Source organism: Engystomops pustulosus, chromosome 5, assembly GCF_040894005.1.
Source record: "Engystomops pustulosus chromosome 5, aEngPut4.maternal, whole genome shotgun sequence".
NCBI classification, from domain to species: domain Eukaryota; kingdom Metazoa; phylum Chordata; class Amphibia; order Anura; family Leptodactylidae; genus Engystomops; species Engystomops pustulosus.
The window spans coordinates 196,218,068-196,231,037 of NC_092415.1; the positions used below are offsets into that span (position 1 = coordinate 196,218,068).

Below are 12,970 nucleotides of genomic sequence, written 5' to 3' on the forward strand. Positions count from 1 at the left end.
TTAAATTGTCACTGGAGCCCAAATTTTTTTTGTCTGGAGCTACAATTATAAAATATACAGTTTTGACTTACATACAAATTCAACTTAAGAACAAACCTCCGGACCCTATCTTGTACGTAACCCGGGGACTGCCTGTAGTGGCAGGTTCCTATAGAGCCCTAGTAATTATCTGACACCCTTCATTTATCTAAAAATAGTTTCCCTCAGATCCTCATAAAATTAGAGTTATAGTCTTGCCTGGTATCTATGCATCTTTGGAGCGAGTTGAGGGGGCGTGGCCTGATGTCATGTGACCAGGGCGACATCTTCAAAGGTCCTTTAGCTACTTAATGTTCGCAAACTGTTCCACATGTACACATCTGACCTTGTAAAACAATCACAGCATACTGCATGGACTTCTACTCCTCTCCATGCAGGCTGCTGTGATTTCATGTGATACCATATGCTGTGATTTCGTGAGATATATGCTTGGTGTACAGTTTTCTAGTGCTAAAAATCTAAAGGACCTGCGATGAGAAGCTGCTGGATTCGGCCTGAGGAGGCCACGCCCACCTCGAATCGCTGGAGCCATGCTTAGATACCAGGTAAAAGTATAGATTGTAATATATGGGAATCTCAGGGGAATCATTTTTAGCCAAAAGAAAAGTTCCGTTAGTTAGGCCTCTATAGGAACATGTCACTACCTGTATTTGTGAAAAATGTGGTGACAGGTTCCCTTTAAAACTAAGTGATGACTTGTATAAAGGTAGTAGTGGTCATCCACTGGATGGACAGGGAAATGCAGCCCACTTCTGTTCAGTGAGTGGCCGGGATTGTCACTGTGTAGGAAAAATCTGTAGTAGCCACATAATGTGCCTAGTGCTGCAATTCATTATCAGAATTCCTTCCCTACCTAATTGTCAAATAGTCAACACTTGACAATACAGGCGGTCCCCTACTTAAGGACACCCGACTTACAGCCAACCCATAGTTACAGACAGACCCCTCTGACCTCTGTTGAAGCTTTCTGAATGATTTACTATAGTCCCAGGCTGCAATAATCAGCTGTAAGGTGTCTGTAATGAAGATTTATTGATAATCCTTGGTCCCAGTACAGCAAAAAATGTTTAAACTCCAATGGTCACTGGGGCCAAAAAATTTTTTTGTCTGGATCTACAATTATAAAATATACAGTTTCGACTTGCATACAAATTCAACTTAAGAACAAACCTCCGGACCCTATCTTGTATGTAACCCGGGGACTGCCTGTAGTCGGCAATTAGGTCTTTTAGTAGATGTGTTTCATGGCCGTATGTGATTGCAGAGGGCAAGTAAACCCATAAAGATGACAAGTGGCCACATGTATGTGAATGACTAAATCATATTCTAATAATGGAAGTCATCTCTGAGTAGGATGTAATGGGAGGTTTTAGCTACTTTTGTGTCTACGGTAAATATTGTTGGCATATCTGATTTGTTAGGTAGAGAACACCCAACCATGTCAAGCACGTAAATATATTTTTGTGGTTTTTATCTTGGATACTGAAGAAGCCCCTGGTTCCCAGTAAAGGTATCTTCAGTTCATCCATGGACTCGTGTAAGGACTCTTCACCTACATTTTCTGGTAAGAAGACATTGGGTTGGGCCTTGATGAGCATTCCTCCCAACCCAGACATATTGCCGGATTGGCTGCTCAACAACCAATCGGACAAATTAACACCCTGGCCAATCATGGCCTTGGCTAGCTGTTAGCAGTGTCAATTTTCTGCATCGGTTTCTCGGCTGTCAATCAGGCAAATTTGTCTGGGTCAGGAGGAACGTGTCCGAACACCAAACCTGAACTTACACTTCAGGTCCGCTCACCTCTACTTACAAGTGACCAGTTATTTCGAAACCCGTTCCTTCTTTAGTCTAAAATTTCAGGTAAAAGCTTTTGCAGTTACCGCAGGGGTGGAACTTATAATCAGGGGTGGGACTAATATTGAACATGAAGAAATGCCACCAATTTGACCTCTTCCGTAGCACCACTAGAAGACTCTTACTTGCCTTCACGTAATGGACAATTTCTCAAAGTTTATAAAAACTTGAAACTCCCCTTCCTCCAGCCCCAAAATTGCAAAGATGGCAGGAAGACAGTATAAGAATAATCTCGGATAGAATTTGTACGTCTATCTTTATCTCTAAAGTATTTGACAAGTAAAGAGGATAAGAAAAAGAAGCAAGAAGGAGCTGACTTTCCAAATTTAATGTGCCTGTGAGGCCGTCACCACGGAGGATAGGAACTAATAATGAGCCGCGAGTCTATGAAGCCGCTTTAAAATACTTTTATAAGAGAGACAGAGGACATTACTCACTCCATCCTATAACGTGACCTCGGCACTAGAAGGATTAATTGGCAGCAAGTGATGTTTTTTTTTCCAGTTCTAAGCTTCATCTTCTCATTGGAAATATTTAACTATTACCAAGACTTTATTTTTGCAGGATTTTTTGTCCTATCAATTAACTTCTTAGTAAGACATTAATTGTTTTTCATAATCAAATTTTGCTGCACAGGCTTGACCCCCAGAGTCTTTGTCCATGCTTGTGGCATTTGTTACTTGTAGGTCAATTCCTACATATATGGAAAATCCGTTAAGTACCGGGGTCGTTGCTCATGACTTATTCGAGATGACAAACTGGGTCCTGGTCTTGGCCAGTAGAGTTACCAGCTCGATGTGGCTTCGCTAAACCGACATGTTGCCTTCAATTTAGCTGAAAGTGTTTACGGCAGTAAATGTGACTGAAACATAGAACGACATTTTCGGCCCGCCTTCCATCTTGTACATTGGCCAATTGGGGTAATCGGTACTATTCTTCATGCCAAAACCAGAAGAATGGGTTTCTCTCTGATATTATGATACTGTAGATTTAAATAAACCTCATACAAATGATATGGATGTCAAAGCCAAGTACAAATATACAGCCCCCCACTTGTTTTTGGTTCACATACTTTGCTTGTGTTAAGGGTACAACACCTACACAGTTGTGTCTGTCTTGCATTGTTTACGAATGTTTAATTAGTTTTGTCACCTTTGGGATAATTCTCATTTCAGTACAAAAGAAATCATTTCCAATGTCATATACAAGTGGGCTAAAAAAGGGTTACTTCAAACCTTACTTTCTTCGGCTCTGTAGTAGAACCATGTGTCTGGTGCCATTTTAAACATGAGACCAACATGAGACCAACAAGGACTTAGTCGGGAACTGGATTTTTATCTGCAGCCCTCATTTTAAACTATCTCTTTAATTGCTTAAATCTCTGGTCCTAAAATACAGAGAACTGTGATTCTCATTGTTAAAGGAACTCTACCACTTCACTCAGGCTGAAAAGACCCGAGCACGCCACCCTAGGGGCTCTGTACTACTGATCCCAGCACACAGTTTGGATAGGGACAAAACCGATAGCTTAGTCACAAAAAGGATTTTCTAATATATTCAAATGAGGCTTTGGCACCCCCACCCCCACGGACCTCCGATAATTAATTGTGCACGGCTCCATGTTTGTTCTGGTCCTCCTCCTGGTGTTGAGAGCCGGCGATGTCACTCTGTCGGCACTTCTCACACATGCGCCGTCACTTAATCTCGTGCAGCAGGAGAACTCATATCGGTAATCGGTGCCCAATAAGCTAAATTATTTTAGGTTCCTATCCCATTCCTGGTCTCTGATTTGTAAAAAAGAATATTTCAATCTTCCACTTTCCAAGTCCTCTTGACTATCTGCAATCTCTTATTTCTAGGTGAACCAAGTTCTTCCAAATTGCCGCAGTTTTGTGGCCGCACCCAATTTCTCGAAAATGGATGCAATCCTCGATTTCTAGGCCATAGTCCAATTTATCACAAATACTGTAACTGCAATCACCCGTCTCTGGTCGATGGTTCTTTCAAATAGATATAATATTTGGGTCATGGCTCAAGGTCTTGTTAATAAACCACAGTCTTTGGATCATGATGGAAGTTCTTCAAATATATTCAACCTCAGATTTTTGGGTTATAACCCTAGTTATAATGATTAGCTACAATCTCTGATGTCTGGGTCATGTAGAAAGGTCTTCTTGATGGCTTTGAAATTTAGGTCAGAGTCCATGTTCTCAAAAATATCTGCAATCTTGTATTTTTCTATCTATTTTCGCACAGTTCAAGATTTTCTCCGATATGTAGCACTAGATTACCGAAAACTTCTAAAAGTTGCGGGGTGTTGTAAACTTTTGTAGGTCATAGGCAAGATTATTCCATTTACCTGCAATCCTTGGGCCACGATGTGACTTCTTGCTAATAGCTATATTTCTAATCATGGTTAAAAATCTCAAAAAGGAAAGCAGACCTGGGTTATTGGAAAGGTTCTTATGAATAGTCACCACTTCTCATTTTTTGGCTATGTTCCTAGTTCTTCAAGATGTCTGTAATGATTGTGTCACAGATCATGTTCTTACAATCACCTGGACCTTGGACCTTATAGATGTTGTCGTAGATGGTTTCAGTCTTTGATCTCTTGGTTATGGTCCATGTTCTTCTGAAGACCATCAAAATGTGGCTCATGGCCAAAGGTCTTGCGAACAAGCTCATGTTCTCACAATCACCTGGACCTTGGACCAAGTTCTCAAGAACATTGGAAGTCTTGGGGATCACAGATCTATATCTGATCTCTGGTTCATTATGCGTATTGTCGTAGATGGTTTCAGTCTTTGATTTCTTGGTTATGGTCAATGTTCTTCTGAAGACCATCAAAATGTGGCTCATGGTCAAAGGTCTTCGGAATCTGTAGTAATTGTTTGACAGTGGTCTTAGAAGTTATGATGGACTCAAGTCTCTGATATCTTATCAATATAGACAGGTCAACATCAATATCAAATCAGTTGGGCCCTGACACTGGGAAGCACCAACAATCTGCTGATTTGTGCTACTTCTAACACCAGAATGAAGCTATAAAGCTTAGTCAGGAGAACATATTTTTTCTTGGTGTAGTGATGAGGCTCATCATCTGTTCTACAGAAGTTCAGTAACAGCACTCGGCCACTACACAGAGACTGGAGCTGTTTCTTCTGGTTCTGTTCTCTGTATTGTTTCTGACTGCTGTAGTCAAATCATCAGTGGGTCTACCTGGAGTTGAATCTCCAACAATCTAAAACCATCTGGTGGCCACAGCGAGGGTAACAAAGAAACAAGATGAAATGTACTAAACCTACTCCACAATGAGCGTCAATTCACCAACAACCTTGACTGGAAGTGTTCTGTGGCCACCCGAAAGTGTATGTGGTCATGGGACCTGCTTTGACCCATAAGTGGCTTTGCCGTGACCTGCTGAGATCACTGATTGACACTTTTAGAACACCCCTTTAATGTACTAATATACAATGGGGCAGATTTACTTACCCGGTCCATTCGCGATCCAGCGGTGCGTTCTCTGCGCTGGATTCAGGTCCGGCCGGGATTTATTAAGGTAGTTCCTCCACCTTCCACCAGGTGGCGCTGCTGCGCTGAAAAGCATCGGAACGCACTGGAGTTCACCGAGCCGGGCTGAGTGAAGGTAAGTGCAAGCTCCACGACAGATTTTTTGTTTTAAATATGGCGGTTTTTCTGAAACCGTTGGGTTTTCGTTCGACCACGCCCCCCATTTCCGCCGGGTTCATGCCAGCGCCGATGCCCCACAATCCGATCGCGTGCGCCAAAATCCCGGGGCAATTCAGGGGAAATCGGCGCAAATCGGAAATATTCGGGTAACAAGTCGGGAAACCGCGAATCGAGCCCTTAGTAAATGACCCCCAGTGAGTTTCTTGGGTGTTCATGTTATATTATTATGTATGAAATTTGGTTTTTCATGAGGATCCACTAAAATTTTTATGGATATTTTTTGCATTTGCGTACTGGTAGTGGAATGTTTGACCTTGTGTTTGTAGATAATGGGAGACCTCTACTTCACTCCGTCCCATCTCTTACCAATCCTAATCTAGTTCCTTGTACATCTGTCTTGGTTTGAAGGTCATTTCTTGTGTTTGGGAGATTCCATGCGGCAGAGAACCTGCCATCGAGGCACCAAATCACCTTTAATGAAGACTGGTGCCTGGCAGATGGTGCAATGTAGCTTAATATACCGGAAATAGCGCGTTACCTTAGGCCTTGTTAATTTAATTATTCGGCGGCCCAAGTTATTAAAGGGTTTAGCTAAGTGATTTTCTAAACCTGTGCAATTAAAATTTGCTAACTAATCGTGATGCCTCTCATTATAATGTATAATTATCCTCATTATATTTATGTGGCGCACATAATGCCGGAGGAGAAGGATCGCCCGCTCCCCTCCATCACCAGTTATAATGTATGGAGGCACAGAACCTGCCCAGCACAGCGCCCAAGTGCACCCACCTATGTACTGACACCTGCTCCCCTACATCACACCTACAAGACCATAATATCTCATATCTGCTTCATCTCATCTATCTATCTATCTATCTATCTATCTATCTATCTCATATCTATCTATCTCATATCTATCTATCTCATATCTATCTATCTCATATCTATATATCTATCTATCTATCTCATATCTATCTATCTATCTATCTCATATCTATCTATCTCATATCTATCTATCTCATATCTATATCTATCTCATATCTATCTATCTCAGATAGATATGAGATAGATAGATAGATATAAGATAGATAGATATGAGATAGATAGATATGAGATAGATATAGATATGAGATAGATAGATATGAGATAGATAGATATGAGATAGATAGATAGATAGATATGAGATAGATAGATAGATAGATAGATATGAGATAGATAGATAGATATAAGATAGATAGATATATCTATCTATCTATCTCATATCTATCTATCTATCTCATATCTATCTATCTCATATCTATCTATCCATCTCATATCTATCTATCTCATATCTATCTGTCTATATCTATCTCATATCTATCTATCTATCTCATATCTATCTGTCTATATCTATCTCATATCTATCTATCTATCTCATATCTATCTATCTATCTATCTCATATCTATGTATATATCTATCTCATATCTATCTCATATCTATCTATCTATCTCATATCTATCTATCTATCTCATATCTATCTCATATCTATCTATCTATCTCATATCTATCTATCTATCTCATATCTATCTATCTATCTATCTATCTCATATCTATCTCATATCTATCTATCTCATATCTATCTATCTATCTCATATCTATGTATATATCTATCTCATATCTATCTCATATCTATCTATCTATCTCATATCTATCTATCTATCTCATATCTATCTATCTATCTCATATCTATCTATCTCATATCTATCTCATATCTATCTATCTATCTCATATCTATCTATCTATCTCATATCTATCTATCTATCTCATATCTATCTATCTCATATCTATCTATCTATCTATCTCATATCTATCTATCTATCTCATATCTATCTATCTATCTATCTCATATCTATCTATCTATCTCATATCTATCTATCCATCTATCTCATATCCATCTATCTATCTCATATCTATCTATCCATCTATCTCATATCCATCTATCTCATATCCATCTCATATCTATCTATCATTTTATGCAGTTTTCATTTATCTCATTTTCTTTTTACTTCTTTAAAATATTTTGGTTACTTACAGATATTTCCCCAACCTGATTAACCTTGGAGACAGATAAATGACGGCTTCAGCTCTGCTCCATGTAGATTCCATAGATTTTCTACAATGTGCCATTTCTCAGCCCGTGTACACACAGTATCAGCCATATTCCAGCCATAACTACTTCTAAGTAACTTTGAACTTTCTAAAGTGCGTCGTCCCCCTAAGTACTGTATTTTTCAATAACTGTGCGGCTATTAGCGCAGCAGGCGAGGTATTTTCATCTTACCCTTAGAAGTAAATTACTGCTCAACAAATATTTTCTTGCGTTCTTTTGCCTTTTTTCCCCTTTAAATTGGATGAAATGGTTGCCGAGTGCTTTTTTTTTTTCCTTTCTCAGTTTCAATTTGTAAATGCTTTTAAGTCGCCCGTATTCTCCACCCATTAAAAGCTTTGTGAAATTATCACCGAGCGCTCACCTTGTGCTCTGCCCACAGCTGTACAGCAAGCTGCGATGTGACGACGCCGCCCTGCTGGAGCACATGGAGCAGATCCTGACCGACCTGGGGGGACACGAGGCGCCCGAGGACTCGGATACTGAAGACCCTGCTGTGGAGAACATCGAAGATGACTTTGTGCAGAGCAGCGAGGATGAAGCTATGGAGGCCTGAAATCTGCACTGTGTGTTTTTGGGGTTTTTTTAATATAAAAAAAATGGAAAAAAATTCCTTAAAATAATCTAAATATTTTTGTCTTTACCTTTAAAGGGGTTGCATCAGGGTAAATATTTCTCCCCAGATCAAAGGGGGTGTAATTTCTGCAATTCAAGTCACCTCTTTCTTAACCCATTCCATACAAGCAGGATTTCACAAGTTCAGAAATACTATTAAAATCCATCACGATAAACCAGGGACATTACTCATAGATCCAGGCACCGGGACTGTGGTATCTTCTTATATTTGTTATCCATGGCTTCCTGCCTTCTGAAATCCTCTTTTATAACTATGCTAATGAGTCAGAAGGGTTCTGGGGGGCATGATTAGAGCTCTTTCTTGCTGTAGCTTCACCGGCTATTACACTGTCTCAATCTCACCCCTGCTCCTTCAGCAAATCCCCCCTCACTCTTCCTGCTGTAATATTACACACTGGGAGGAGCGAGAAAGTGTTTCTGCACAGTGTAAAAGTCAACTTTTATAATTATGCTAATGAGCTAGAAGGGCTCTGGGGGGCATGACCAGAGCCCTTTCTTGCTGTAGCTTCACGGGCTTTTACACAGTCTCAATCTCACCCCTGCTCCTTCAGCACATCTGCCCTCACTCTCCCTGCTGTAATATCACACACTGGGAGGAGCGAGAAAGTGTTTCTGCACAGTGTAACAGTCCACAGATGGACTCTGGTAACACCTCCCCAGAGCCCTTCTGGCTCATTAGCATAATTTTAAACGTAGATTTAAGAAGGAAAGAGGCCATGGATTACAAAAATAAGAAGATTACCACAGTCCCGGTGCCTGGATGGATTGAGTAATGTCCCTGGTTTATCAGGATGGATTCTGATGGTAGATTTCCTTTAACTTCTATGTCCAAAATCCAAAAGTCCCTCCATTATGGAATGGGACGGGTGATTTAAGGATATTAGTAGTCTGGACCCCTGGGATCATACATTTATCCCCCATCCTGTGGGGAGGTCATAAATGTTCAACTTCATACAACCCCTTTAAGGGGAGTGTCCATGAATTAATATCTGGCTGTGTAAGTTGTGGGGCTCTGAAAGCAGATGCTTCTGTGTAGGGGCCGTGCCCTGTTACTGCCTCCTAATGAAGTGAATGTGTTGTGCTGGTCCTTAAAGGGATTTTCCAGTCATAAACCATGGATAATGGCTCATCCATATGATACGTCATTAGTATTGTATCGGTGTATTGTTAACTCTTCAGAGCCCGGAGAAGGCCACATACCATCCTTTATGTATTGGCCATAGTACCACCCAGTATGCAGTTTGGATAGACTGTAGGTACTCTATGGGTGGAATTGTAATGAATCTTTTTTAAGAGTCTAACACCCCCATCAATCAACAATGAAGTCAATAGTTTCTGACTGGAGAACCCCTTTAACAGCTGATCAGTGGAGGGACAAGGTGTCAGCACCCACCGACCAGATATCGATGGCCCACCCTAAAAAATCTGCAGAGCTTTCATCCATAAAGAATTAAAGCAAATGTTAACTTTCTATTAATTTATTCATATATAACACCAAAATGCAGTGCTGATATATTTTTAATATATCCTTAAAGGGACTGAAGAGTTGCCTTTTTTAGATACAAAGCTGTAAATCTTCTGCATAGATGTGTATTCAAAGTAGCTAACACTAGAGGGAGCATGTGAGCTTAGTGACTATGACTTAGATCAGTGTAAGCTCTACAGCTCCCTCTAGTGGTGACTGCAGGAAGCCGGAATGTTCATTTTATGAAGTTTATCTTTTCCTTATCCGGGGACAACCCCCTTTTATGGATGATGGAAAATGCATATGAGATGCATATGAGTGATGTTATTAAAGGTGTTTTTTGCTGCAATTTTTAAAAAATCCAAGAGAGGGCAAGGGGTAAGGAGAATAAATAAAGTGTCCTTATTTTGCTTTGGGAACCTGATTCCATTGTCCTAGTTGTGACCTGCCCAAAAGATCTTCTGGCTTGCCCCATGTTATGTCACCTGGGCTGTGACCAATCAGTGTGTCCCATGAGCAAGCCGGGAGTGTCATTGAATAGATCGGAGTAGAGTGTGTACACTTCATTGTTCCTTCATGTCTGTTCCGACCTCCATGTGGTTTCTCGAACTTCCCAGAAAATCCCTTTAATGCCCATAATGCATCACTCTAGTAGCCGCATTTTACTATTCCTGTACACACAGATCTGACTCTATTCTCCTACTCATACCATGTTCCATGTGGTGGGTGGGTTTTTGATATAAATAAATCAAGTGTTCATGTTTCTTGTCATTTTTCTCAATATTTATTAGTAACATGAGAAGATCAAGGTCCGGATGAATCAGAAATTAATAAAAATGTTTCCTATTATGTATAAAACCGGTCGGATACCAGAGCATCAGGTATCGTCTTCTCCCTGTAATAGGTCGATCCATTTGCTGTGCCGGTGGATATTTTTAATTCCGTGGTTCCCACGCAGAGTGTGGAGCATCTGTTCCCAGCGTTGCACCGTGGGCTTATATTTAGAGGAGCTCTACGCCTGACATCACTCTATTGAATCAATTTACTGAATCAGAAATAACCTGATTTTTTTTTTTGTCTCTAGTCACAGTTAAAGCTTTATTTTAAATGTCACTTCTTTGCTGTGAGTGACGATGAGCAGGTCGTGACCCCACTGTGTCACCTAAACGGTTTGACTTTGAGCTGGTGCAAAGAGTTTCACCTTTTAACCCTTATACAGGCACTGGAGCAAAGCACAAGGAGATCAGGCTAGGAAGGGTCACAGACAGTCCAAGGTCAGGGCAGGAAGAAGTCTTGTAAAGTCAAGATGAAAGCCAAAGGTCAGGGCAGGTAGCAAGGTTCAAAGTCAGGACAGACCAAGGTCGTCCGCAGAACAGGAATGCAACACACATTTCACATGGTCACCCCTTTATGGTCCTGGAGGCTGTTACTGCCTTTGATATCACTAAAAGATAACATTCTGACATCAATGTGTACACTATTCTCTATGGGGACATGGGGGAGTTAGACAAAGGGCTCCTGATGACAGGTTCCCTGTAAGATTTGCTTGTTTCTCCTGCATGAAGAGACTTTGACTGCATGTTTTCTTCACAGAAAAATCTCCCAAATGCAATCACCACGCCTTAAATCAACTCATTTAATCTACTTAATTGATAATGACACAATGAAGGAATTGCCCATACCGGGCCTTAAAGGGGTTTTCTCATCTGGGCATTCACAATCAGTGTCATTAATCTGCCATATATACATTTCTTCAATTAGATGTTATTACATTTTTTTTTACCTGTGTGAAGATAATTTCTCATAAATGTAGTGAATCCAGTCCCTTAGAAACAAGACTGACTCCTTGGATACGACCACCTCTGCTGGAGGGATTGCACAAAGAAACAAAAGGTTTTTGTATATGAAATGTCTGGGAGTTACTGCAGGTCCCATTACCCGTCCTGTGGTAATGATTGCTGAGTCCAGGAGGTCAGGCATGGCTTAGTAGTGCATCTCTGGTCACCGCTGCCAGAGTGTAGGGTAGTCGTATCCGAGGAAGCCATCTTGTTTCTAAGGGACAACATGGCTACATTTATGAGAAATTATCTTCACACAGGGACATTTTTTTAATAACATCCAATTGAAGAAATGTTTACATATGGCAAATGAATTTAATTAAATGTGAATGGCCAGATGGGAATATCCCTTTAAGTGTCAATTGTCCAATAACTTTTGGTCACTTTAAAAAAAAAAATGGTTGCACATGACAAGAAGCCGAAACTCCTAATTTTAATGTCGATCCCTCTCATATGAAAGCGGAAAGTATGGACCTTATGTCAATTATATAACTATAACTTATGTTTCTGTAAAGAGGTATAAAAAATAACATAAAAAAATTTGTGTCCGTGTCTAAATGTTTAACTCTATATAAAAGAGAGAACATTACATATTGAGGTAATTATCTGAGGTAAAAATGTTTTAATTGCCCATGGAAACCAATCAGAGCTCAGCTTTACTTTTATAAACAGCTGTGGGGAAATGAAAGCTGAGCTCTGATTGGTTGCCATGGGCGATTAGAACAGTTTTACCTCAGATGTTTACCTCAATATGTAATGCTGTCTCTTGTATAGTTTTACAGTTCTGCTATCAGACACTTCTGATAAACCTCCCCCACTGTATATATCAGAGGGAGTGTTACATATTAGGTATACAGTCACACAGGGATAGATTTATTAAGTCTCTGAGGTAAAACTGTTTTAGTTACCAATAGTAACCAATCAGAGCTCAGCTTTAATTTTATAAACAGCTGTGGGAAAATGAAAGCTGAGCTCTGATTGGTTGCCATGGGAAACTAGACCAGTTTTACCTCCAACACTTCTGATAAATCTCCTACACTGTATATATGAGAGTGTTACATAGGTAGACCGTCACACTGTATATATGAGAGTGTTACATAGGTAGACCGTCACACTGTATATATGAGAGAGTGTTACATATTAGGTAGAGAGTCACACTGTATATATGAGAGTGTTACATATTAGGTAGAGAGTCACACTGTATATATGAGAGTGTTACATATTAGGTAGAGAGTCACACTGTATATATGAGAGTGTTACATATTAGGTAGACAGTCACACTGTATATATGAGAGTGT

At 40.1% G+C, this 12,970-nt stretch overlaps 1 protein-coding gene across 2 annotated transcripts in view; it reads left to right on the forward strand.

Moving 5' to 3' along the window:
• Nucleotides 1-8,526, forward strand: part of LOC140134286 (uncharacterized) — a 253,868-nt gene extending 245,342 nt beyond the window's left edge. For both annotated transcript variants that reach the window (XM_072154872.1, XM_072154874.1), the window contains one exon: nt 8,116-8,526. In XM_072154872.1, coding sequence (XP_072010973.1) covers nt 8,116-8,289 — 174 coding nt within the window. In that variant the 3' untranslated portion in view covers nt 8,290-8,526. The remainder of the gene's footprint in view (nt 1-8,115) is intronic.
• The last annotated feature ends 4,444 nt before the right edge of the window (nt 8,527-12,970 follow it).